Consider the following 26,555-nt stretch of genomic DNA (forward strand, 5'->3'; position numbering starts at 1 on the left):
AATGGTCACTTCCGCTTTTCTTCTTCGTGTGTTTTTTTGTAGTGGTGTATAATCGATCTAATACCGACTTTACCATAGCGAGATAGGGTCGTTATCATATCGATACTCATTTTTGCTTTTCTCTACTTACTTTGCACAATGGCAGCTAATAAAAGGGAACAATTGTGTATGATATTTGTAATATTATTGTGTTGGTGTGATATATTGTTTGTGTTGCGAGGTGCCTTTAAAAGAATAGCAGGCAACAATTATTACATACATTTATTTCCATAAATACAAGTTTATTTTTTTATAATCTTCTAGTTGTATAATGTCATGGAGCTTATGTTTCATGTTAACTCAATTCCCAGAATTCCCAATGTTTATACACAAGCAGCCCCCAACACATTGTTACTGTTATTCATAGTTTCCCTGGAGTTAATAACTAATACATTTCAAATTAATAAGAATAATCATGTATTGACAGTAATCATTAAGAATGAACTGTTTAAAGAATCACATTCAACGACTGAAGTGTCCATCTATGCCGGGTCACAGTCTGATTCCGTGATGCTAATCTTTTTCCGAAGGTGATGTCTACTCGCCATTGCGCTTTGGTTCTTCGGGGGCCTCAATCAGCCTCCCAGGTGCGCCAGCTTCCGTTTTCTCATCTGCCACCAGCTGAGACTCAGAATGGAGCTCCGACCGCTCGTCCTGGGCCGGCATGGCACGTAACCACTGCTGGTAGTAACCGCGGAAACCATCGATCTGGACCAGGTAGTTGTTGCGGGACTTGTACTGGGGGGTGAGCGACAACTTAGCAGTTATTTACCCCACATGACGAGCGGTAACATGTGACATGGCGCGCCATTTCTTACCTGGTTGTAGTTGGGAGGGTACTGGGCGGCAAATTCCAGCTGTTTGACGATGACTTCATTAGGCCACACCCTCATGTTACGCATGCTTTTCAGGAGCGTTTTAAGGTAAATGTAATCCAGCCGGCGACTTGCCTGGCCAATCAGGGCGGAAAACACATGGACGTTGGGCCTTAATCCCGCCTCCTATGGGAAGAAAATATATATTTTTAATGGGTTACTTTATTTGTACATACTGTAGTTAGTAATAGCAACATCTCGTCATCGTCACCTACCTCCATGTCTTTGAGCAGCTGAAGTCCGTCTTTCTGTCGCTGGCAGCCCATTGCGAGACTTCCAAACGTCTGCACATCCACGCCGACGTTGCACTTCCGCATCACACTCAACACATCCTGGAAGAGAGACGGTTGTGTACAATTATCCAACATGTCCGCTAAGATGTGTACATGCCCGAGTGCCCACCTTAGCTCCATCAAGGTCACCAGTTCTGGCAGCCCTACGGATGGCCGAGTTGTAAAAGGCGGTGTCCAGCTTGATGCGATGCTGCTTGGCGACCTTCAAGAGCGTCTCCAAAGACTGGACGCCCGGCGCCATGGTGTCAGCCAGCAGGGTCAACGTCCGGATGTCCGGCTTGAGCCCGTTTGCCGCCATCTTCCCCAGCAAACCTTCGCCTCCGCCGATGAGAGCGAGTCTATCAGCGGGTCCGTCCACGCTGCCGATGGAGATGGAGCCATTCCACTTTCCCTCCAGGAGGTCCAGCAGGTTGGGTGTGGAGATAGAAGGCAGCAGTCCAGCTTCATTTGGTCTAAATGGCACTAAAGAGTTTTGCGTATCGTTGGAGTGCTCGTCAATGCCATGGAGATCAGGTTGGATAAACATCTCCCGCTCCAGGAGGTCAACATCAATGGGAGCTTTGCTTGACTTGACGCGGGACTCGCATTCTTCCATGTGTGACCGGAGCAGGATGCTGGAGGCTAGCGCTGGATCGCCCAACCCACAATCTCTTGCGGTCCTCAAAAGCAGAGTGTAGTTGTTGGAGTCTGGGAGAATCCCTGACTTCAGCATCTGGCGCCAAACCTGGAAAAATCATTTCCTATATAAGTTCAATTCGACCAAAAGAATTGAAGAAAATATGCTCCACACCTGCAAAGCCAGCCGGAACCCAATGTCTTTGTCCTTCAGGCATCCCATCAGCAAGTAGTGAAACGTCTCCTGAGTGACAGCATGGCCGTTCTGCAGCATCTCCTGCACGTGCAGACGCACACGTCAAATAAGTCCATGCTGAAACGAACAACTTCAAATTTCCACAAATGGCTAACCCTCAGCGTGTGCATGCAGGCCTGCAGGTGGTTACAGAGGGCGTGTGTCTTCAGGAGGGCGTGGTACGTGACGGTGCTCAGGGGGTAGCGTTTGCGCCGCAGTTCTTGCTCCAACTTGAGCGCCTGGTGGAGACCCACTTGCTTGTGGGGCGACTCGGCGCAGGCATTGAAGAGAGCCGTGTAGGTGGCGTCCGACGCCTCCAGACCTCGTTTCTTCATCTGAAAGTGTACACACGTCTATGTGACTGTACAGAATACAGTATCAGGGCATTGCAACCAGGGCAGACCTCTTTTCAGGAATCTACAGCGAAAACACAAGTCAAAGATCCTCTACATAGCAGAAGTGGGCTGTTATTTTTAGGAATCTGCTGCAAAAATGCTCGTTAAAGATTGTCTATATTACTCGAGCTTGCTGCTGAGAACCTACTGTAAAAACAAACATCCTCTATATATCCTGCTGTTTTAGGGTATCTACTTAAAAACACTAGTCAAAGATCCTCTATATGACAAAAGTGCCCTGCTGTTTTTCAGGGCCAACCGCAAAAATGTTAGCCAAAAATCCTCTATATGATGACACAAGTGCTCTGTTATTTTGATGAGTCGACTTCAAAAATCCTAGCCAAAAATCCTCTATAATGACACAAGTGCTCTGTTATTTTGATGAGTCTACTTCAAAAATCCGAGCCAAAAATCCTCAATGACAGGAGTGCACCATTGCTTTTAAGAATCTGCAGCAAAAATGCTAGTCATAAATCCTCTATATGACACAAGTGCTTTTATTTTGATGAGTCTACTTCAAAAATCCTACCCAAAAATCCTCTATATGATGACACAAGTGCTCTGTTATTTTGATGAGTCTATTTAAAAAAATACTAGCCAAAAATCCTCTATATGATGACACGAGTGCTTTGTTATTTTGATGAGTCTACTTCAAAAATCCTAGCCAAAAATCCTCTATATGATGACACAAGTGCTCTGTTATTTTGATGAGTCTACTTCAAAAATCCGAGCCAAAAATCCTCAATGACAGGAGTGCACCATTGCTTTTAAGAATCTGCAGCAAAAATGCTAGTCAAAAATCCTCTATATGACACAAGTGCTTTTATTTTGATGAGTCTACTTCAAAAATCCTAGCCAAAAATCCTCTATAATGACACAAGTGCTCTGTTATGGATGTGATGGGCGTATGCATGCTGTGTCCTCACATCGTTGTAGAGCTTGAAGGCCTTCTTGAGATTTCCTGCTCGTCCACAGCCCCCGATGAGGACGCTGTAGTTGTACTCTTCAGGCTGGAGCCTCTCTATCTGAAGCATGTCTCTGCTGAACATATCCAACGCCTCCTGAAGCTGAAAGCAGACTTCCCATTAGTTTTTATCATCCACATACTTTATTTAGATTATTTTTACGTACATCACTACTTATTATTGATAGAACTTCTATGTGATTAATTGTGAGTTAACTATGGACAATATGTGATTAGTTGCAATGACATATTTTCAGCAATGGACAACCCTACTCTCTACCTACAGTGGTGTTATTATTAATGGCTTCTGTGTTTGTATGGTATTGCAGTTTGTAGTAAGCTTCCCAATAACACTAACCTTTCCTGCTTTAATCAGCTTCTTGCATTGTAAGAAGTACCAGTAGGTAGTATTTCTCCTCGCAGGCTTGCGGACAGGTTTATCCGGCGTCTGGTCCTCGTCTTCTCGGTACCTCAAGTCAAACATTTCCGGGCTGCTTTTCTTGAAAATCTTCCGAGCGGATATGTCTGTGGAAAAAGAGCCGAAGTTCTCGTTTTCAATTGGGGCTGAGGGCAAATCTTTATGCTGCCGTGATATGCACGACAATGACACCCATCGGACGTTTGGCTCCTGTGAAGCTGCTGGGAGGAAGAACATCACCGCGGGTGGCGAAGATAAACACCGAAAAGCTCCATTGTTGACCGCTGGTGAACGGAACGAAGCAAACCAAACCGATATTGTGCCGTTTCGGGCGCAAAGCTTTGCTACGGATGGTAACATGATGAAATATTACAAACTAATTAACTAATCATATTGAAAGATCATATTTGCCCAACTTTTAATGACAAGCACTGCTTTGGTGCGTGTTTGTGGGCGCCGCCATGTTGTATGACGTAAACCACAGCAGACATGCATAGTCGATTTCGAACGAACACGAGCAAACACTCACCTGGCTGATTTATTGCATAAAAATGACAGCCTTTACGTAAAATTACGTTCAATAATAACCATCTGACCTCATTAAAAACCCTCATATAATCCAATTAAAGTGCCCAAGCCAATCGACTACAGTGGTAATCGATCGATAAACCTGCTTGATGGCCACCAGCGCGAAATATGTACTGAAAATGAACAATAACGAAAAACAAATCTAATAATTTTGAAGAAACAAAAAAAAGTTATTAAATCTTGACATGATCTGTTAACAGACAGGACCGTTTGGCTGACTTTTAATAGTAGTAGTATGTGTCACTACACAATCGATAATGCGCATGTGCAGACGGCACTACATCCGGTTTACGTCACATGGCATTTTTGTTTTTGTTTTTTTACATTTTAATTGAGGTCAACAACACTAAAATACAAGAAATACAAGTAACAAATGACAAAGGAATATAAAGATTAGGAACGTATAGGGAAAGAATGTATTAATAAATAAAATAAAAATATCCAAACAGTGGACGAGTGGTTAGTCAGCATGTAGGCCACACAGTAAAGTGTGGGGAAAACCTGGGTTGGAATCTACGCTTGTAAATCTCTGTGTGGAATTTATGTACTATAAATACATTAGACAATGACTCCTGTGTTTACTGTATAATGCTAAATGGATATAAAAAAGAAAAAAATACATTAAAATGTGTAAAAAAAATCATTTATTGGAACTGTACATCTAATATTTTAAACAAATATGTACTTTCATTTGGCACTTACGAGTCACAAAATTATTTTTGACCCCGCCCCAAAAATTGAAACGGCGGTTTTTGAAGCACAGTACTTGAACTCCACTACAACCTTTGACCTAACTGAAACCAGGTGAACCGAAGCTTGAAAGCAATCTGAAGGTAAACAACCCCATCAGCCTTTTGGACTGTAAACAAGTTTCAGCAGCACCAATCACACAGAGGTATTCTGTTGATGTCACCATGGTGATAAACGTGGCGGCTGGGCCACATGACTCTGGAACAAAGTGGTGCGATCCAGCAGCGTCAGTGGGATATCTCTGATGACAGAAGGCAGGTCTTCATGCTGAATTGGGTAAATGACCACCGACAGACCAGGGCGCGCTGAGGAAAACCTAAAAAAAACACAGTCACACTCATACCCAACAGCGTTCCTCATGTTGCCGTTTTTACCGTGCCGCTCACCTATCATGGAGAGATTTCCGCAGATTGCGACACGCCACCAAAGTGCCACCCGTGAACATGTGGCACATGACCACGTGGACGCAGCGCTCCATGAACGCCTCGGCGGCCGGCGACTCAAAGGAGCCGTTACGAGAGATGAGGCAGAACCGTTGCAGGCGGGAGCAGCAGGAGAGGGCGTCGAAGAAGGATGAGTTGGCGTTCAAGTATGGCTGCTCTAACCTGAACATAGAACAAAGAACAAACAATCATAAACAATGAAAACATAGTTGGAGGTGATGTTATGGAAGAGAACATGTTCTGAGCATAATAATCCATTGTTAATTCATTGCATCTTGAATTGTGACATATGGAGTGCATTACTTGCTGCAACCAGTGAAGGCGCTGTTGTGTAGAATAAAGAATTACACATCACACTCTGTGTGGAGTTTGCATGTTCTCCCCGTGCATGCGTGGGTTTTCCTCGGGTACTCCGGTTTCCTCCCACATTCCAAAAAACATGCTAGGTTAATTAGCGACTCCAAATTGTCCATAGGTATGAATGTGAGTGTGAATGGTTGTTTGTCTATATGTGCCTTGTGCTTGGCTGGAGACCAGTTCAGGGTGTATCCCGCCTCTCGCCCAAAGACAGCTGGGATAGGCTCCAGCACCCCCCATGACCCTTTTGAGGATAAGCGGTCGAAAATGAACTAATGAATGTCGGTTTTGGCTCATTACCACACGGCATGGAAATAGGAGTTCAGCATCACATTAAGAAAAGAAAAATGATGCAATCTCCCCGTCAGTTACGGAAATGTCGAATATTGAAAAAGCAGCATTCGTCACCTGAGTTCTCGTAGCTGTGAGCACTGCCGGAGCACATCCATCAGGGCGGAATTGTAGTTCATGATCTTAAGCGAGCCGATGTTGGCGAGCGACAGCACCTGCAGGTCCTTGCACTGCAAGGCAAGCCGGACCAGGCCCGTACCCGCCAGGACGCCAGGAAGCCCAGCCAGAGTCAGCCGTCTCAAACGAGGTAAACCTCCAAGCGCTGCCAAGTGGTGGTCGCCGATCCCCCGGGCCCACGCGCACATGCCACGGGGCTCCACGCTGGCACGGGTGCAAGGCTCCAACCGTGGAAGAGCCGAGACGAAACCAGGACCGATGAGCTCGAAGGTTTCCAAAAAGAGGCAGCCAACTGAGAGCTGAGCGAGTCCAGAGGTGCTGTCTTTTAAGAGACTCGGCTCGGAGTCGGCTTTGTAGTTCTGGACGCCCACTCGTGGAAGCTTCTTTAAACCGCGCAGCGGAAAAGATGGAGAGGAGTTCTGTGCGGTGCTGTGATGCGCCTTCACGCCATCCGACAAGGCGCATGCCGGCAAAGTGAGCGAGCGCAGGTGCTTCAGTTGAGCCAGGCTGGCGCACAGGTGTATCTGAGGCGCCATTCCAGGCGTGTGCTCGTGGTGGTAGTGCGTGTGCATCAGGTTTAAGTGTTGCAGGTTAGAGCAGCTCGACGCCAGCCGCCCCATCGTGGCAGGAAGCAGCTGATCCTCCACGCCCCGACACTCCGAATACGGAACATTGTTGATGCCGCTGAGGTTGAGGCTGAGCAGCCGCGACGCATCTCGGACGCCGCCCTCCAGCAGGGACTGGAACACCTGCGGCCACAAGGCGGGGCAGCGGCTGAAACTCAGGTGCTTGGGACTGTTACCCTCCAGGGCGTGCTTCAGGGAGAAGGGGTCCAGCCAGGAGCGGGGGAGCTGCAGGGCCTCCAGGTCGCCGCGACAACCCAGACTCTGTGCCAGTGACGGGGCAGCGGGCCAGTGGGCCGGGTTGGGTCCAGGGATAGACACCAGGAAGATTCTGAGACGCTCCGGGACGTGAACGCTGAAGACCGCTAGGTAGAGCAGGAGCAAGGTCTGGTTCACCTGAGGTCATTTGCAGATGATATTATGATGTCGTCTTTATTCATTACCTCATTATCATTTCATTGGTTGGAATTTTCTATGCATTGCATTATTAACTCATTCTATCCCGGCCATTTTTGTAAAGACATTCCTCTCATTATCGGCCATTTTTTACAATTTTGACAGATTTTTTAATATTGTGTTCCAGGGCTACATATATAAACATGGTATTTACCAAAATATATAATCTTTCATTCAATAAACAAACATTTCTTTCTCCCTTTTTCCGCTCTTTAGTAATCAGCAGTAAAACTACTATGAACGATTTACAATTTTCACATTTGAAACTGAACATGTATGACAAAATACATACAAAAACATCAGCACACTCACCTCTCCAGGAGCCAGTCTGGCGGTGAACTCCTCCAGCTGCTCATAATGCGGCACGCTGCTCTGACCCACCATCAGGTGGCAGCTGATGCCGAAACCTTCCCTGGTGACGTCAGAGATGTCAAACTGCAGCATTAGCCTGCAGCACACAAAAACACAGGAAGTTAAGCAGGAAGACTCCAACTTGTACCACTTGTAGTGGATTCAGTCAACATTTACTTATTACACTTTAAAATGTGACACTAAGCATTACCTGTACAGTTAATAAAGCTTTGATGATGACCACAAAATGAAGATTTTTGTGATGTGATTTGTGTTTTTTTTTTTTATACCTTTATTTACCCAGGCAAGCATTTTAAGAACAAATTCTTATTTACAAATGCAGCCTGACCAAAGAGCAAAAGTACTTTGACAGGAGAGGGGAGTGCTAAAAATAAGAACAACGTTATATAAAATTACTACTTGCTTACTTGCGTAGTTGGGCGCAGCACGGCACCACGCCATAACTGGGCGTCAACAGCGTCTGCCGCAGCTCTGACAGACAGCTGAGTCGGTCTACAGCCTCGGAGCTGAGCTTGCTGGCGTCAAAGCCCGACTGCACGTCAAAAGCGAGCGATCGGAGAAGCGTAAGCGAGGACAGGAGGCGGGAGAGGCGCAGGGAGGTGAGGCGGCACCCGGTGACGTCAAGGTGCGTAACCGCTTTGCAGCGGGCTACCGAATCCATGATGGAACCGCTTAGCCAGTACACGCCATTGAGGCTGAGAGACTGCACGTGATTGGCCAGCTGCATTAATGTGTGGCGGACTGTGTGGTCGTCCATCTGGAGTCGAGGAAAAAGACAAATATTAGAAGGAGAGTTAATTTGTGGAGGTGTGCCTAATGTTGTGACAATAAAAGCTCATCAAGACGGCAGCACCGTGTACTCCTCGGACAGGCTGACGTGTGCAAGTAGGGTCTTGTCCCTGCACAGCGTCTGCAGCCTCTGGCAGGCAGGCGCCACATTGGTCAGCAGGTCGCACACGGGAACGTGGCGGAGGATGCAGAGCAGGATCTCGTCCGACAAGTCTGACATTCCCACCCAAGTGGACGTCATGGTATGGTCCTCAGGCAGGTCCTGGCCTGATAGAATAATGCGATGCCATTTTGTAAGGTAATGAGACGTCAACAACACGTAGTATCCTTCGTGCAAAATAGCTAATAGCAAACATCTTGATTCATATTTGTACAGGAGATCTAAGAATGAAAAGAAGATTTTTTGTCTTATAAATCTGTTGATCATTTTGACAACATTTTTAATCCACAAATGCAAATTTAGCTGTAAAAAATCAAATTGTATTTTTCAATGAAATATGTTGAACAATGTATTCAACTTACAAACAAATCTGCTAATGAAAAGGCTCTCAAAACATTAACAATTTGATCAGATTTAAATGTTTTTATTAATGTGGGGTGTTCTTTGTTTTTTTGTACACTTGTTTGTTGTTAATAAAGATTATTTTTAAAAAAAGCCGAACACCTTGAAAGTCATTTTATTCACTCCTAACGTTTTATTATTGTGAGGTGTTCTTTGTTTTTTTGTACACTTGTTTGTTGTTAATAAAGATTATTTAAAAAAAAAAAGCCGAACACCTTGAAAGTAATTTTATTCACCCCTAACGTTTGGGAAAATTAACAAATACAATGTCGTTCACTTAATAAGGCATATAATTTGATTTCTGATATTATATACAAGTAGATATACAACGATATATACAACGTAGTAGGACACATTCCAGCATTAGCAATGGAGCTATTAGCAACAAGCTATACATGCAGCATATTCAAAAGTACTGGCGATTCCTACCTGGCCTTCCTTTGACGTCTGATATCTCAGCGCCGCTCGCCATTGTCACCACTGAAACCATGGACATTTGTCAGGTGTCCATCACCCACCGGCGAGGCATGTTTCCTTTCCTGCTTCCACTCCTCGCCGTCGCCTTGTCTCCTGCACGGAAAGACTTTGGCGCTGCACAATGGCGGAATGATTTCTGTGTTGCACACACTTCCTTTCCCAGCGAAGCCTGTCGTCTGGGATGTGCGATCTAAATTAATCAAATTATGTTAACTTTTATTGGTAATGCTGACATCAATCAGCTGGTACCTACGTTTTTATATTAATACAATCATGGACGAAATTAAAATTTCAGAAGTTAGCGGAATGCAACTAGCCGGTGTGTGAAGCAAACACGCACGCCTGCGCACACAGGTACAGAGTCAAATGTGTTAAATTATATTAGAATCCGTCTAACTGACGTGACCCACTGAGACCAAATATCCAACATGTCAACAACCTAACACAGCAAATGAACACGGCAGGAACTGGCTAGCTTGGAAAAAACACCGGTGTTGCATGTGCGTGTCCCAGGGCCAGCGCACAAAGAGTGACAGCTGGATTGGCCAATCAATGAGTTGTAGGCGGTCTAAAAGAAGCTTCAGTTTGAAGGATGTTTGGTCCCAGGAGTGACAGCTGAGATGGCCAATGACATGCTCGCTAACAATCGTCTGAGCCAATCGATGAGTTGAAGGCGGTCTAAAAGAAGGTTCAGTTTGAGCGATGTTTGGTCCCAGTGACTGAGAAGTGAACTTTAAATATAGCCTAACTTCTCGGTTCCCACGGTCGGGTCCGCCAATAAAAAATACAATTATCGCCTATAGTCACAATTATTGAGCGCAGAGGAGAGAGAGCATAAGGTTCTTGCTGAGTTATAAGTTTGACTATGTGTATAGTGTTTGTTCTGCTTGTACAGATTCCAATTTGGCTAAAATAAAATGTCAACACAACTTGACCATGCAAAATATAAATTGAGCCAGAATTACCCACAGTACACTATATAAGTAACCAATCATTTAAAGTTGCTTTAATAAAAGGACAACCAAAAATCTCAGACATGTGCGCTTTATTGAGTTGTTGTGGAACCGGAGGCGTGTTGCCTCATGCACAAACCTTCATAAACACCACCATTCAAGGTCTTTTTTGCATCTTGAAAAAAAAAAAAAAAACTGGACCAATACTTTACGGCTGAAAGTACAAAAACAAAGTTTCAGATTACATAATTTACATATTAAGCAATACTACAGGTCTGTTGGGCGGAGGGGCCCAGCAGCAGTTAACCTTCATAGAGGCAAATAAGGTGGTGAACAGACAAGACATTTTGAATGAACGACCGAAACAAAGACAATGGACATGTTTCCTCACATTCACACTGCCAGGGACGCACTGTGCTTCACGCAGCGCTCCCTCCGCATCAGTGGGGCATGCTGCCATAGCCATCGTGATGAGGTGAGGGAAAGACGGGTGTTGCAGGCTCAGCATGTAGTGATGATGTTGGGAGTCATGTACGCAGAGCCACTTGTTTGGGTTTGTAGCAGTGTGTTTGGGAGGGGGTGGGGGCAGGTCCAACAGTCTCTTTAGAAGCACTTCCTGTGGACAATGCTGGGGCCGGACTCGTCATACTCTTGCTTGCTGATCCACATCTGCTGGAAGGTGGACAGGGAAGCCAGGATGGAGCCTCCGATCCATACAGAGTACTTCCTCTCAGGGGGAGCGATGATCTGCAGACGTTTCATCCCAATTAATGCACGATGCAGTAGCGAAAGACATTTCTGGAAACTGTTAATCCAGTAGTTGAGGTTTACCTTAATCTTCATGGTGGTGGGAGCCAGGGAAGTAATTTCCTTCTGCATACGATCGGCGATTCCAGGGTACATGGTGGTACCGCCAGACAACACGGTGTTAGCGTACAGGTCCTTACGGATGTCAACGTCGCACTTCATGATGCTGTTGAATGTGGTCTCGTGGATGCCGCAAGACTCCATTCCTGTGAAGAATTAGAGATGTATTCAAGTACTAGTCCACTACTCGGAAGGGAAGCAGATCATAAGTCTTACCCAGGAATGAAGGCTGGAAGAGGGCCTCTGGGCAACGGAACCTCTCGTTTCCAATAGTGATGACCTGGCCATCAGGCAGCTCGTAGCTCTTCTCCAGGGAGGAAGAGGAAGCAGCAGTGCCCATTTCTTGCTCAAAGTCCAATGCGACGTAACACAACTTCTCCTTGATGTCACGCACAATCTCACGTTCAGCTGGAACAAAAACATGGATTATCTCAGCCGTTCAAACTTTAAAGAACTATCAAGTGCTGTAATTCGGCTTTCTCACCCGTAGTGGTGAAGCTGTAGCCTCTCTCAGTCAGAATCTTCATGAGGTAGTCAGTGAGGTCCCTGCCGGCCAGGTCCAACCTGAGGATTGCGTGGGGCAGCGCGTAACCCTCGTAGATGGGCACAGTGTGGGTGACACCATCACCGGAGTCCATGACAATGCCGGTGGTACGACCAGACGCATACAGGGACAGCACAGCCTGGATGGCCACGTACATTGCGGGGGTGTTGAAAGTCTCAAACATGATCTGGGGGAAAAAAAAAAAAAAAAACCAGGGTTAGACATATCACACCAAATAATCAAGTCAATTAGTCAAAAAGTACATCACAAGTCAGGTCAATTAGTCAAAAGTAGAGCACGCCTCATTAGAAATGGTCAACATGTCCTTTAATGTTGCATCATGCAGCAACCAGCCATGTTAGGACTCTTCAAAAAAGCATTGACCATGATGCAGTGCAGACTGAAATAAACCTAAGTACCCGCAGAGATGAAACGAGAGCTCAGGAGAGACACCTGGAGGTTCAAGGAGGAAACAAACTGAGCAAAGAGAAGACTGGAAACAAAACAAAAAAAAGCCCCACATGTTAATGAACACAGCCCTACCTGGGTCATCTTTTCCCTGTTAGCCTTGGGATTAAGGGGGGCCTCGGTGAGGAGGACTGGGTGCTCCTCAGGGGCCACTCTCAGCTCATTGTAGAAGGTGTGGTGCCAGATCTTCTCCATGTCATCCCAGTTTGTCACGATGCCATGCTCAATGGGGTACTTGAGGGTGAGGATTCCTCTTTTGCTCTGCGCCTCATCGCCGACGTAGCTGTCCTTCTGGCCCATGCCAACCATCACACCCTACAGAGACATGACAGGTCGTTAGAATAAAAAAAAAAATCACACAAGGCTGCTTATTATACCTGATGTCTGGGACGCCCCACAATGGAGGGGAACACTGCACGTGGAGCATCATCTCCTGCAAAGCCAGCTTTGCACATACCGGATCCATTGTCAACAACGAGGGCAGCAATTTCATCTTCCATTTTCTGCAACAAAAAAAAAAGATGACAGTTAAGTACAGGCAAGCAGCTGGGACACATCTGCTTCAAAGCGTGCAGTCATTAAAGCCTTTGTCATGACGTGGACCGGACACTGGGGGTCGCAATGGCGAGAGACAAAAAAATGCCAAGAGGCTCCCAGGGTCCGGTCATGTCCATATAAGGCAAAAATGGGACCGCGGTGGCAGCACTGGGTCCATGAAGCCGCCCCTTGTATGCCAATGAGGCTGGAAAATGACCACTCCCTTCTTACACCATCCTTGCCGATAACTTACATCTCAAAAATGGCAAAGCAATTCTCGCTTATCTATACAAGATACGGTACGGTTAACCTGCACGTCCTGTAACTCCCAGCTAATTCCAATCAAGCAGTCAGGGATCTAATAGTAGTAATAGTCTTCCAGGAGGTGTAATCCGCCTAATCCGTCTGGTGTGGCCGACCTCGGACAAGCAGGTGGAGGCGATGGCGTGATAAAGGCAGGGGCGGGTGAGGGTCGACGGTATAATACGTTTGCTCTTTTAACGTCAGGCAAACGCCACGGCCACCTATCTTTGATTAACGGCTTCTGCCAAGCTAGCATACAAAACGCCGGCAAACGATTTTCCACGTCCCCAAACATCAATTCATATACGTTATATCTTCTATGAGGAATAATTAATTGTGGCTAGAAATGGCAGCTTTCTTACCTTTTGTGTAATGGAGTGTGAAGTCGTTTGAATGACAGCGAAGAAAGCAGCGTTTGAAGTATCTGACCGTGACTGCGACGCAGAGCCGGCGACCCGCTTGCTTTTTAAGTACCCTCGTGCTGCGGCCCCCTCTCCATATAAGGAAAACTTTCCTCACGGCGGCCCCTGATTGGTTCCTTATCGCCCAGGGGGCGTGGTAACATTTGGGATCACCACAATCCCACTTTGTGGCGCAAACAACATAGAAACAGTAATTTGTGGTTTAATGTGGCACATTTAGAGCTTCAAGTAGTACTAATAGTCTTCAGGCGTGTTTTTTATGTATTTATTGTTTATTTATTCATGACATTATTATGATGAATGGCCACCATTGATAAGTAAATGTAGGCTTTGGAGACAAAGTGACATGAAATGACATTGTGGGCGAGGGGGGCAGGTTGTTGATCTCAGGGTCATTGACAGCAGTGTTAACACCCGCCATGTCAGTGCCCCCCCACTCCCCCCCCACACACACAGATTTAGAGTGCTGTTAACACTGTGGTATGCTTACAGCAAACACTTGTAAATCTCATCACTCATCACTTGCACACATGAGTGCCCGAGGAAGGCGGCGGGAATGGCGGTTTGGATAGTTCCCTACAGGAATGTCCAATTTGTCGATGCAACACTGAACCGTTACCTGTGACACACCTGCTTGGTGTCACACCCCCCCACCGTGATGACGAACTGTCTTAAGCGGGTGGGTTCGGTTCTGGGTCAGCGGACAATGACCGTAAAGAATTCCCACAGGCTCTTACGTTCCTAATAAGGATATATATCAGCACGATCACGCAGAAGTGAGACAGGAAGTGGCTTTTTCTGCACCTATCTACACATCATACAGGAAGTCGCACCAAAGACACACAAAGGTGAAAGGTCAACAAGCACGATGAGGGAATTGACTCCTAGCAGACGGGATTTAGGCTCATTCAGACACACACACACACAGCAGGGCAGCCATCCCTTTAAGAGTTCCTTTGGATGGCGTCCATATAAGGAGATATTGGAGGGCGTCACATGGTGGGGAAGAATGCTCTTCTGCGGGTCATGTGATCAAGGAGCGGAAATGAATGAATCTCCCTTTAAGTGTGTGTGTGTGTACGAGAACACGTGTGATGCTCCATTCTGATTTATATAAACAAAAAAAAAATGTACTTTTCCATTGTGTGCGTTTCATGCGATATGAAGCTTAATGTGTGAGTCATGTATGTTACAACACATACACTCAGTGTCACACACAGGTCCCGGTTTAGTTTCTGGTGAAGACCCTATAAGGAAGAAGCTAACAGGTAGCTATGTTTCATGCTTCTTCCACTTCCTGTTCTTTATTCTGCGTGATTCATCCACTCAAGTGGGGTCATGACATCAAAAAGTTTGCAAAAAAACTCACAAAATGAAATACAATACTAGATCAGTCCGTTCATTTTTGTCCCCCGTCTTTGTCTTTTGTGCTTTTATGGTCTCACAATCCAGCAGCCGCACACATGGAAAAAGGGGGCGTGGCTGAGACGAAAGGTTAAAAGTCATAAAAGCATCACAGTTGTTGTGACATCATCAAGGGCAGGTCCAAAACAATTGATTTATTTAAAAAAAAAAACAATTTCAATGAAAGAAATGAAGTTGCACATCAGCACATCGGAAGTGTAGCGCATCAACAGTGACCATACGCACCATTTCGTCGCCCTTTGCTCAGATTTTGGTGATGAGAGTGGCGCCACTTAGTCAAGAGTTTGGCTTCTCACAACAATATGCGTTCAAAAGAGTAATGATATATTTACATTACAAAAATGCATCCTGGAATAAATTTTGATAGGATTTTGACATCCTAATAATTGATATATATCAATTTAATATCCCTGTAGTATCCTGTACACTCCAATGACCCAATATAAGACAGTTAATACACAAATAAGCATTCAATTAGCAACACCTAGTAACCAGTGTAAAACTGTAGCACTACTACAGAGCACATCTTTGAATGCGTCTTCTGAATGCCTTATATTTGTATTTTACTCACATTTGGGCATTTTTAATGCTTGAAAAATCTCGTTAGGCCAAAAAAAGGAAATTTTTTTCAAATATGCATTTGTTTTGTTAAATAAAAGACCGCATCCAACCACAAAATAGCATTATTTATGATAATCTTTTAAAACTTCTGCAGCAAAGTGTATTTATGTATTAAGTTTCATTTCCAGTTATAGTAGTAAAAGGTAAATTGTTGGTAAATATTGATGACTTTGTTGCATCATTCTTTATGTGTTCATATCTTTCATTTCCCTTGAAGGAGAGATGATGTCAAAACGTTCCGTGATGTTTTTGACGACAAACATTAAAGTTCCAAGCTTTTGCTCAAAGGACGGTGTTGCGTATGAGCGCCCCCGGAAGCGAGCCGATGGTTCATCAAAGTGGTTGAATTAGATAATAACATAATTCTCATATAAACTCACATATAAACACATTCTGAAAAAGGAGACTGAGTTGTAGTATTAAAACAAGTACTTCTACTAAAAGCATATTTGTAGCCTTTCTTTACAATTTTTATACAAAAAAATATGAAAATATATGTAGACTTCACTTAGAGTAGTGGTCCTCAATTGTTTTCTGTCAGGCCTCCACTGGGGGACATGAATATGTTCACAACCCCCAGGGGTGCTCGCCCCACTATTTGAGAAGCACTGACTTAGAGCAGCATGAGCATTGATAGAAAGCGCAGTGTTGTGTGTGTGTGGTAATGGCGCCCTCTGCTGGCGAATTGTTACAACTGCACCTACAATAAATCATCAGCGGTATGACTTGACATACGGCATTCCCACGGATTGACCAACATTGGGGGTGATGAGAAGCAGTGGCGTCATTAGGCCTATTTTAGGGGGGGCTTTAGTCCAATACACGAACTACAAATCAAAGCCCATGGCTCTAAAAACCCACCAGAACAAAGACTGCCTTTTTAAAGTCCTTTGGTATATTTGTAAATACAGAATGACTCTAAACAAATATGCTCATTACCAGATAAAGTGTGTATTGACTTTTTATTCTATTAACAATCGTTTTAGTGGCTACCACGTTCATCTGCAAAGCATTTAATGCTAAACTACTATACAAAGTGCTACATACAAAAGCATTAAATGTTAAACTACTACATATACGTATTCCATCTTATTGTCATTGCGTTTAACTGCAGTAATGTCATATCTACAGCAGAGGTCACTGTTGTTTACTTTGTCAATTGTATTTCTATTGATTTATTTAAAGGATTTTTTTACACTTCAAGTCGTTTTTTTTAAGTTATTTTTATTATTTTTACGCTTTTATTGCAATCATTTAAAAAATACTTATTTTTTTATTGAAGTCATTGTTTTTATTTGGTCATTTTTACACTTTGAACTAATTTGTAATTATAGTTACTTATAATTGTATTTTGTTTTTTACTGATTATTAATTATGAATAAAATTTATATTTTCCACTTATGTAGTTCATTTAAACGATTTTTTTAGACTTCAAGTCGTTTTTAAAGTTATTTTTATTATTTTTACGCTTTTATTGCAGTCATTAAAAAATACTTTTTATTGAAGTCATTTGTTTTTATTTGGTCATTTGTAATTATAATTTACTTATAATTGTATTTTTTGTTTTTCCTGATTATTAATTATGAATTTAATTTATATTTTCCAATTTAGTTCATTTTTATTTATATTTTTTAAATTAATGATACTTTTATTGGAGTCATTTGATATTTCTATTTTACACTGTAGTCATTTTTCTTGTACTTGAACATGAAAGTCATAAAAGACATTAAAGATAGAATTGTATTGACATGTATTATAAATATAAATGTATCATAATCATCATAAATGTATTGACAGATGAATCCACATAGTGACATGATGAACGCAGGTATCGTTTATGGGATGGTGATTTATTCTATTTACAAATCACGTGACTTGAATCGTTGTTGACGTGACGTTTTAGTAGCTACCACGTTCGTCTGCCATCAGGCGGTCCAGCTCCGGTTCAGGTCCGTCAGCTCCATGCCCTCACAGTACGAGCGCGGCCTGGACGGGCGAACCTGCGTGGACATCGACACTCAACCAATCATCACCGCTCTTGTTGGGCGCGTCTTCACCGAGACTCACCGGGGCCGTCCTTTGCGAGGCCAGCTGGCGCAGGAGCGGGAAGGGGGTCCAGTGGATGGGTTCTACGGGCCAGCTGCACACCGAGAGGTCGCTGGCTTTACCCGAGTCCAGCACGCCGTCGCCCACGCTCATTTCGCTGCCTCGCCAAGCGTACTGGGAGCTGTACAAACAGCACCTGGTTAGAAGCACTCAAGCAATATGGCCGACAATAGGTCTCACTGCGTTCGTGCCGTTGTTCTATGTTCTAACCTGTTGTGAGACCTGTTTACCTGTTGGGGTAGATGGTGTTGAGTCGCGTGGCGTGGCTGGGGCAGGTGGAGGCCAGCGATAGCGTGTCGTCATGGTAACAGCAGGTGCGGTCCAGGGCCCGGAGGTGCAGGAGCTCGTCTGAGCGAGTGAAGGCGGGATTGTCCACAGAGTCCGCCGAGCGCTCCCAGAAGCGAGCCGACAGCTCGTCAAAGTGGTTGAACCTGCGGTAGCTGTTGGATGGGATCCACATCATCATAGCGTGCTAACGTGCGCTAATGTGGCGCCCTCTGCTGGCCACACATCACAACCGCACCAACAATAAATCACGGCTACCTGCTCCTGGTCTGGTCCACTTTGGCCTGGATCAGAGCGGCCCGGTAGCGTCTCACGGCCACCAAGGCCAGAGCGGCGATGAGCGCCACCGTGACGAGCAGGATGGCGGCGCACGTCCCCACCAGCCGTGCCCTCGTCATCCTCACATCGCATCTCGCTCCCATGAACCAGAAGTCTTCACCTGTCAGGCAGCTAAAGACGTGGAAGCTAACGCTAACGTGGAAGCGTGTAACGACCGCCGATGGGGTGTCCATCTACCTCTTCTTACCGACAAACAGGAAGTTGGCCGGGGTGGTGCGTGCACACGCCGTGGTGACGGCACAACTCGAAGTGGCAGGACGACGAGCAGCTGAAGTTGGAAGAACCCGGCCGAGACGCACACTGGAAGCCCGCTGGACACTCAAGCAACCAATCACAGACGTCCGCCTGCACGCCTGCAAGGACACGCGGGACACCGCTTCACGACTAAACTACTACGTGCATCTTCAAATACTGCATGCCAAAGTACTAAATGCTTAAGAACTACGTGATACAGTACTACATGTTAAAGTGCTAAATGCTTAAGCATGGCATGCTAAAGTACTACATGCAAAAGCAGTACATGCAAAAATATTGAATGCTAAAGTACTAAATGCATAAGAACTACCAGATAAAGTACTGCATGCTAAAGCACAGTACTAAATGCTAAATTATAAAATGCTAAATGACTAAATGCTAAAGCACAGTACTAAATGCTAAATTACTGAATGCTAAAGCACAAAATAAGAACTTAAGAACTACCAGATAAAATATTGCAGGCTAAAAACACAGTACTAAATGCTAAAGCAGTACATGCTAAAATATTGAATGCTAAAGCACTAAATGCTTAAGAACTACCAGATACTACAGTACTGCATGCTAAAGCAAAGTACAAAATGCTAAATTACTAAATGCAAAAGCACTAAATGTTGAAGTACTAAATGCTAAAGTACTGAATGCTAACGTGCTACATACCAAAGCATTAAATGATAAACTACTACAGGCTAACGTACTAAATGCTAAAGTGCTACATACTAAAGCATTAAATGCTAAACTACTACAGGCTAACGTACTAAATGCTAAAGTGCTACATACTAAAGCATTAAATGCTAAACTACTACAGGCTAACTTACTAAATGCTAAAGTGCTACATACCAAAGCATTAAATGATAAACTACTACAGGCTAACGTACTAAATGCTAAAGTGCTACATACAAAAGCATTAAATGCTAAGCTACTACAGGCTAACGTACTAAATGCTAAAGTGCTACATACTAAAGCATTAAATGATAAACTACTACAGGCTAACGTACTAAATGCTAAAGTGCTAAATACCAAAGCATTAAATGATAAACTACTACGGGCTAACGTACTAAATGCTAAAGTGCTACATACAAAAGCATTAAATGCTAAGCTACTACAGACTAACGTACTAAATGCTAAAGTGCTACATACAAAAGCATTAAATGATAAACTACTACATATACGTATTCCATCTTATTTTCATTGCGTTTAACTGCAGTAATGTCATATATACAGCAGAGGTCACTGTTGTTTACTTTGTCAATTGTATTTCTATTGATTTATTTAAAGGATTTTTTTACACTTCAAGTAGTTTTTTAAAGTTATTATTTTTATTTTTTTACACTTTTATTGCAGTCATTTGTTTTTATTTGGTAATTTTTACATTTTTAAGTCATTTGTAATTATAGTTAATTATATATAATTGTATATATTTTTTTGTTCTTGTTTTTTCCAGATTATTATTAATTGTGAATTAAATTGATATTTTCCACTTATTTAGTTCATTTTTATTATTATTATTATTTTTTTATGACACTTTTATTGGAGTCATTTGATATTTCTATTTTACATTGTAGTCATTTTTCATGTGCTTGCACAAATGTTATTAGGATATAAAAAGGCCCTCACCTCCAAGCGTGATGTTGACCACCTTGGACCACCTGAAGCTCCGCCCCTCACGAGTGGCCTGAGCCAATCGGGTGTTCTCCAGTAGCGAGGAGGCTCCCTGGGAGGCGAGCCACTGCAGAGCGCCTCTGGTATCGAACTCCAGTAGGATCTGCACGGCGTGACCGCTGCAACGATGACACCGTTTACGTTTATTCTGTGCGCTACGTGTGTCATATGACACCTACAAAAAAAAAAACCCACCACCCTCACCTGCCCCACACTCCTTGCACCATGTTGAACCCCGACGCCCTCTGAAGGTAGGGCTCCATCTGAAACATGGCATTTGGGTTCCTGTGTGTGTGTGTGTGTGTGTGTGTGTTTATATGTGTGTGTGTGTGTGTCCCACCCAAGCAATGGTGTCCTCCTCCAAGCCAGGACCTGAAGCAGAAGCAGGCTCCTCCACGACGATCTGCAGCAGCAGCTGGATGGACTCCACTGGTAAGAAAAGAAGATCATGAGAACATCAAGAGGATCATTAGGACATGCTCACACACCTCTAATGGCGGCAGGCTGATCTGGCACCACGTAGACTTTGGGGGGCAGGACAGTGGCAGGGCTGAAGGTACTGTGTATGGATGGAGACTGGACCTCCATGCTTGGACCTGGTGCTGTTTGGGAGATGGTGCCACTGTGGGACATAGCGGGGGTTCTGGTGGTGTGGTCCAGCGTGGAGGAGGGTGCTGAAGGGTGGGGTGTTGTTTCCAGACCTGCGGTGCGGTGGTCTGTGCTTGCTGGGAGGGTGTGTCCAGGTGTCTCCTGGGGAACACGTTCCGAGCCTGCTGACGTCAGGACATCTCCAGAAGCTACCATGCCGTCTCTTGTGGTCCAAAGAGAACCTGATGTCCACTGTGTGGCATCCGGGGAGCGTGTGTTCATGTTCCTTTGTGTTTTTGTTGCGTGTGAGGGTGTGAAAGGAATTTGGGTCAGCGGGTCTATCCCACCGGGGACACGGGATGAGTCAGTCTGGCTGAGGTTCTGGTGAGAACATGTGATGAGCGGGTGAAGCTTTGTCACGGGGGCCGAGGGGGGTTGTGTCCCCGTGGAAGTGGGCAGAGTGGAGCCTAACGAGGAGGCGGGGTCAGCACCCGGGTCATCAGTACTGGGAGGGGAACGGCTGGTAGCTTCCCCGTGGGTGCTTCTGTAGCCCCTGCTGGCGGGGGAAGATGTGATCGGTGGAAAAGTGGAGTTGTGGTCGCCATCGGAGCTGCTCAGGGTCTGACTTGTTGGAGCGCTTTGGGTCAGAACCGGCGTTTGAGGGCTATCAGATGCTTCCTCTCCATTGTTCCCGACTTCCTCAGGAAGAGGGAGAGTTTCCCTATCGGCGCTCCCAGCCACAGTGAGTCCCGCCCGCGGCGCGGTGGGCAGCAGCAGCCCCCCTTCATGGAGGTGACCTCTGACCTGTTCTGTCACCCCCACAGACGTGGTTCTTGTGTCGCTGGACCCTGCCTCGGACGGAGCAGTGAGGTCCGGGAGGGAATGTAGGCTGGTGTGCTCCTCGGTGGAATTCTGCTGCTCTTCCTGAACTGGAGGACCAGGAAGACAGGACAGAAACACAAAGGGGCGGGGCCAGAAGGACACACATGCATGGTGATAAAAACATTCCAAGTGGACGATGCTCTGATCATCCCTTGACTGAAAACAATTCCAACACAAATGTTATTAGGACCATTCCACCCTTGTCATGCCAGTTGGTCACACTGACTCAATTACTGGCCATGTTAGCGGGGGGAGGGGGGCAGGGCAACCGAATGTTGCGCCAGAAGATGGCGATGTGCTATTGGAATGTATTATATTGTAAATAAACCTGTCTCTACATCTACAAGAGGGTGGGGGTGTGTTAAGAATCATATAAATCACTTGTAGATGACTTGTGATCTAGATTATTTTATCTTATTATGTCTACTATATTGGTTAATAGTAGTAAAATGGTGACTATAGGGGTGTTATTTTATGTATAGAGGGCTCTAAAAATGTTCAAAAGTGTATTAGACGCTGGTAAACGGGTTTTTTCTGTCTTATTATGTCTACTATATTGGGTAATATTAGTGTAAAGGTGACTATAGGGGTGTTATTTCGTGTCTAGAGGGCTCTAAAAATGTTCGAAAGTGTGTTAGAAGCTGGCAAACAGGTTTTCTCTGTCTTATTTTATCTTATTATGTCTACTATATTGTGTAGTAGACGTGTAAAGGTGACTACAGGGGTATTATTTCATGTCTAGAGGGCTCTAAAAATGTTCAAAAGCATATTAGAAGCTGCTAAACAGGTTTTCTCTGTTTTATTTTATCTTATTGTGTCTACTATATTGGCTAATAGTAGTGTAAAGGTGACTATAGGGGTGTTATTTCATGTCTAGAGGGCTCTAAAAATGTTCGAAAGTGTGTTAGAAGCTGGCAAACAGGTTTTCTCTGTCTTATTTTATCTTATTTTATCTACTATATTGGGTAATAGTAGTGTAATGGTGACTATAGGGGTGTTATTTCATGTCTAGAGGGCTCTAAAAAATTTCGAAAGTGTATTAGAAGCTGGCAAACAGGTTTTCTCTGTTTTATTTTATCTTATTGTGTCTACTATATTGGCTAATAGTAGTGTAAAGGTGACTATAGGGGTGTTATTTCATGTCTAGAGGGCTCTAAAAATGTTCAAAAGCGTATTAGAAGATGGTAAACAGGTTTTCTATGTCTTATTTTATCTACTAAATTGAGTAATAGTAGTGCAATGGTGACTATAGGGGTGTTATTTCATGTCTAGAGGGCTCTAAAAATGTTCAAAAGCGTCTTAGACGCTGGTAAACAGGTTTTCTCTGTCTTATTTCATCTTATTATGTCTACTATATTGGGTAATAGTAGTGTAAAGGTGACTATAGGGGTGTTATTTCATGTCTAGAGGGCTCTAAAAATGTTCGAAAGAGCATCAGAAGCTGGTAAACAGGTTTTCTCTGTCTTGTTTTGTCTTATTATGGTGACTTTAGGGGTGTTATTTCATGCCTAGAGGGCTCTAATCATGTTAAAGTGTATTTAGAATGTGGTTAACAGGTTTCCTATGGTCCAAATACCAAAATATTGCATTGATAAATAAGACAATTGGTTAACTGTGATAATAACGGTGCTGAATGAGACTTAGTGTAAATGCTTTGTGTTGTGTAGGCGCTTCTGTCTTTATAAAGACCTTACCGTAATAGAAGAGCTGCAGGGCCTGTAAAGAGCGTCCACTTCCTGTCCAAGTCAGGTTAGCATGCTCACAGTTTGAAAGTTGGACGGTCTTGCCGCTTGCCAGAACCTGAGTGTCTTCTCTCCAGAAGCACCGAAGGGAAACGCTCGCCCCAACGTCGGTCCACACCGGCTTTAAGAGAAGTGTCCTACCGGGCGGGATGTCCAGCGTCCAGGTGCAAATGGTGGCCTGCGGGGTTTGAGGGACGTCGAGGGCAAGTTCTGGCGTGGTGAGATTGAAGTGGTCTGCATGCTCTTGGTCCAGGATGATGACTCCATCACATCGGTGCTGCCATGAGGCCAATGTTTTATCTGAAAAGGTAGAAACAGGAACAGATAAGCGAGGGAAAAAAACATATTTAATACAAAACTGAATGCAAACAAGAGCAACAAAGGCTTAAACTTGGTAAATGAAGTCCTTTGTCAAGTGTTGGGAAAGCCATTCATTACCACACAGACCAGAGCCTTCAGTCATGAGCTACTACATCTCTGCCGTTTGACGCCCCTGCACCACCTGAAGCTCCATTGTTCCATTGAAGGATGACGATGGTGGAAAACATCTCAGGTTGTCATGCCAGTAACGTTGGAAGCCATCAGAACCAGCAAGAGAGAAGAAAACTTTCTTCCACCTTTCGGTGTCCAAAGTTTGTTCATTCCAGACCAGGCCTTAGAACAGGGGTCTCAAACACGCGGCCCGTGAGCCAAATGTGGCCCGCAGGACACTAGTTTGAGGCCCCCGTCTTGATATGAAAGTTTAATGTTAGTGCGGCCCGCGCAAGTTCGATATGGATGCTGTATGGTATCATGTACCCAGAAAAAAATATTACGTTTGATTAATGTTCATGTTAAAGGTTAAATAACTGTTAATAGTTATCCTCCCTATACGTGTGGAAGTGGTAAGTTTTTGGCTATTTAAGTTTAAAGGAAATAACTTGAAGGCTACCGTTTAGGTCGCTAGCTCTCTAGTTTGCGAGTTAGCATGTGTCTCAAGACCCTGCAGTTGCGCAATATGTTGTAAATAAAAAGAGTATAAATGTGACTATAGTCGTGTTTTGTCATGTCTACAGGGCTCTAATAATGCTTTGTTTATTTTAATCTGAAAAAAATAATTTGTCTACCCACCAACTATATGTGGTTTCTTAAGTTTTTATTATTTGCCGTTTTATTATTATTATTATATTTATTTACTTATTACTGATTGGTTGATTTTCTTTATTCTTGATTTGTTTAGAAAAATAAAAAGTAAGATATTTGAGAACAACGGAATGTTTTATCAGAGCTTTTATTGTAGAAAATTGGAACCAAAGCGAAGTTTTTTTAAAAAAATGTGTTTTTAATAAATTTAATAAAACCTGATGCGGCCCAGTCCCACCCAGACCTGAGCTCTAGTGGCCCCCAAGTAAATAGAGTTTGAGACCCCTGCCTTAGAAGATGTTTTGATGGTCTCTGATGGTTCTGGGACCGCACACTACACCGGTACCAACCTTCATTTGGGCTCAGTATGGATGGACTTTTTTAGTTCCATGAGCTTCAGGATGTTTGTGAGAAGAGTTCATGTCTTTTTACATCCAAGCTCAGCAGCAATGGACAAAGGTGTTGCGTTTGCAGCCCAACAAAACAGAGGGAAAAACGGAAATCAGACCTGATCATAAAAAAATCAGGGCGGTTCTCCTCCCTTCTTCCACCACGTCAAGACCAAAATGGACATGATCCAGCTTAAGTGGCATCTCTAATTTCCCTATTTAAAAAAATCCGTGTCGCTTTAACACGTCACGGTGTCCAAATAGCATTTTATCCAGGTGTGACATTCCTACCTGTTGTGACGACCAGGAGCAGCAAACACGCGTGGAGATGCATTTCCAGTCCTTTTCAGACATTTCAGCATCCAGGAGTCTCCTGAAAGGACAAACGTTGGCACAACCTCAGCTGGCGTCTCCAAAAACTTTACTCCTCCATCGTAAAAGGACACTTCACCCCCCCACACACACCTTAAATGAGATACACGTGTGTCCATGTAAAGTGGACCGAGGGAGGACCGCCGCACCCCCCAGCCAGGGGCCGCTGTCTGCGGGGGTCGGAGATGAGAGGCGAGGAGCCGCCTGGATGCTTCGGGCAGCGGATAAAAAAAAAAAGCAAACAGGAAGGTTTCACGGCGGGAGGTGTCCACAAACGACAGCGTCAGGGAACAGCCAGACACTGCAGACGCCCACCGACAGACATCAACACCCAGTCTTGTTTTTCTGTCTCTTTTGCACCCCTCTCAGGCTGCACTCGGAACTGCACTGTGTATGACTGCCGTATCTTGGCTTCAAAACAAAACTTTAAAGCTAAAAAAATATTAGCTTCCCAAAAGTGTTCAAAAACGAAAGAAATCAAAACCTAATCCCTTTAAATTTGGCACTTCCTATTTGAATTCAGCATTAAAAATGTCTCAATAAAGTAAAATGGAAATGTAAGAAATGAAGATGTACTAAAAGAGGTGCTGATATGTGTACTATTATATGCTGGTCACTAGGTGGCAGTAATGTTGCATTAATGACACAATAGCCACCACCGGGAGTAATGTACACAGCAGGAAGTACAAATCTATATTTTCTCTTATTATGGCCACTATGGGCGGCACGGCACCGAGTGGTTAGCACGCAGACCTCACAGCTAGGAGACCAGGGTTCAATTCCACTCTCGGCCATCTCTGTGTGGAGTTTGCATGTTCTCCCCGTGCATGTGTGGGTTTTCTCCGGGTACTCCGGTTTCCTCCCACATTCCAAAAACATGCTAGGTTAATTGGCGACTCCAAATTGTCCATAGGTATGAATGTGAGTGTGAATGGTTGTTTGTCTATATGTGCCCTG

At 44.3% G+C, this 26,555-nt stretch overlaps 4 protein-coding genes across 5 annotated transcripts; all 4 read right to left on the reverse strand.

The window, feature by feature from the left end:
* Positions 1-246: 246 nt before the first annotated feature.
* On the reverse strand, positions 247-4,340 carry ptcd1 (pentatricopeptide repeat domain 1). Its single transcript, XM_058074460.2, has 8 exons — positions 3,775-4,340; positions 3,379-3,519; positions 2,174-2,392; positions 1,998-2,099; positions 1,317-1,931; positions 1,130-1,246; positions 858-1,040; positions 247-777 (listed from the first exon to the last, which is right to left on the reverse strand). The coding sequence occupies exons 1-8, from the start codon at positions 4,192-4,194 to the stop codon at positions 577-579; spliced, it is 1,998 nt and encodes a 665-aa protein (XP_057930443.2). The 5' UTR covers positions 4,195-4,340; the 3' UTR covers positions 247-576.
* A 709-nt stretch (positions 4,341-5,049) lies between these two features.
* Positions 5,050-9,848, reverse strand: fbxl18 (F-box and leucine-rich repeat protein 18). The gene is made up of 7 exons (XM_058073844.2): positions 9,672-9,848; positions 8,745-8,947; positions 8,299-8,648; positions 7,832-7,967; positions 6,381-7,459; positions 5,559-5,777; positions 5,050-5,488 (listed from the first exon to the last, which is right to left on the reverse strand). Exons 1-7 carry the CDS (start codon positions 9,736-9,738, stop codon positions 5,332-5,334), a joined length of 2,211 nt encoding a protein of 736 aa, XP_057929827.2. The 5' UTR covers positions 9,739-9,848; the 3' UTR covers positions 5,050-5,331.
* Positions 9,849-10,747: 899 nt separating this feature from the next.
* Positions 10,748-13,879, reverse strand: actb1 (actin, beta 1). Its single transcript, XM_078793569.1, has 7 exons — positions 13,756-13,879; positions 12,929-13,055; positions 12,627-12,866; positions 12,024-12,270; positions 11,756-11,947; positions 11,504-11,685; positions 10,748-11,419 (listed from the first exon to the last, which is right to left on the reverse strand). Exons 2-7 carry the CDS (start codon positions 13,049-13,051, stop codon positions 11,276-11,278), a joined length of 1,128 nt encoding a protein of 375 aa, XP_078649695.1. The 5' UTR covers positions 13,052-13,055; positions 13,756-13,879; the 3' UTR covers positions 10,748-11,275.
* Positions 13,880-17,647: 3,768 nt separating this feature from the next.
* On the reverse strand, positions 17,648-26,041 carry vap (vascular associated protein). Of its 2 annotated transcripts, none has more exons than XM_078793570.1 (11): positions 25,692-26,041; positions 25,518-25,599; positions 23,668-24,015; positions 20,988-22,020; positions 20,708-20,932; positions 20,459-20,622; positions 18,777-18,942; positions 18,509-18,700; positions 18,196-18,405; positions 17,927-18,086; positions 17,648-17,859 (listed from the first exon to the last, which is right to left on the reverse strand). In XM_078793570.1, the coding sequence occupies exons 2-11, from the start codon at positions 25,558-25,560 to the stop codon at positions 17,785-17,787; spliced, it is 2,616 nt and encodes an 871-aa protein (XP_078649696.1). In that variant the 5' UTR covers positions 25,561-25,599; positions 25,692-26,041; the 3' UTR covers positions 17,648-17,784. The 2 variants fall into 2 exon arrangements, with proteins under 2 accessions (XP_078649696.1, XP_057945099.2); XM_058089116.2 differs by lacking the exon at positions 25,692-26,041 and having other exon boundaries at positions 17,654-17,859; positions 20,708-20,766; positions 20,844-20,932; positions 20,992-22,020; positions 25,518-25,677.
* Between the last annotated feature and the right edge of the window lie 514 nt (positions 26,042-26,555).

The sequence above is a fragment of the Doryrhamphus excisus genome, linkage group LG9 (assembly GCF_037039965.1).
Source record: "Doryrhamphus excisus strain RoL-2023G ecotype Guam linkage group LG9, RoL_Dexc_Guam_v1.1, whole genome shotgun sequence".
NCBI classification, from domain to species: domain Eukaryota; kingdom Metazoa; phylum Chordata; class Actinopteri; order Syngnathiformes; family Syngnathidae; genus Doryrhamphus; species Doryrhamphus excisus.

Excerpts from the sequence above, each read along its gene's own strand:
- ptcd1 (XM_058074460.2), bottom strand. The coding sequence starts at position 4,194 with ATGTTACCATCCGTAGCAAAGCTTTGCGCCCGAAACGGCACAATATCG. Across the intron at positions 2,393-3,378 it reads CCTTCAAGCTCTACAACGAT|ATGAAGAAACGAGGTCTGGA; the intron begins GTGAGGACACAG and ends GTACACTTTCAG. Across the intron at positions 1,041-1,129 it reads AGCTGCTCAAAGACATGGAG|GAGGCGGGATTAAGGCCCAA; the intron begins GTAGGTGACGAT and ends TTCTTCCCATAG.
- fbxl18 (XM_058073844.2), bottom strand. The coding sequence starts at position 9,738 with ATGTCCATGGTTTCAGTGGTGACAATGGCGAGCGGCGCTGAGATATCA. Across the intron at positions 7,968-8,298 it reads TGCTGCGCCCAACTACGCAA|GCTAATGCTGCAGTTTGACA; the intron begins GTAAGCAAGTAG and ends TGTGTGCTGCAG. Across the intron at positions 5,778-6,380 it reads TCACAGCTACGAGAACTCAG|GTTAGAGCAGCCATACTTGA; the intron begins GTGACGAATGCT and ends TTCTATGTTCAG.
- actb1 (XM_078793569.1), bottom strand. The coding sequence starts at position 13,051 with ATGGAAGATGAAATTGCTGCCCTCGTTGTTGACAATGGATCCGGTATG. Across the intron at positions 11,948-12,023 it reads CTACAGCTTCACCACTACGG|CTGAACGTGAGATTGTGCGT; the intron begins GTGAGAAAGCCG and ends TTTTTGTTCCAG. Across the intron at positions 11,420-11,503 it reads CCACCACCATGAAGATTAAG|ATCATCGCTCCCCCTGAGAG; the intron begins GTAAACCTCAAC and ends AAACGTCTGCAG.
- vap (XM_078793570.1), bottom strand. The coding sequence starts at position 25,560 with ATGCATCTCCACGCGTGTTTGCTGCTCCTGGTCGTCACAACAG. Across the intron at positions 22,021-23,667 it reads CCTGCAGCTCTTCTATTACG|TTCAGGAAGAGCAGCAGAAT; the intron begins GTAAGGTCTTTA and ends CTGGTCCTCCAG. Across the intron at positions 17,860-17,926 it reads CCTCGCAAAGGACGGCCCCG|GTTCGCCCGTCCAGGCCGCG; the intron begins GTGAGTCTCGGT and ends ATGTCCACGCAG.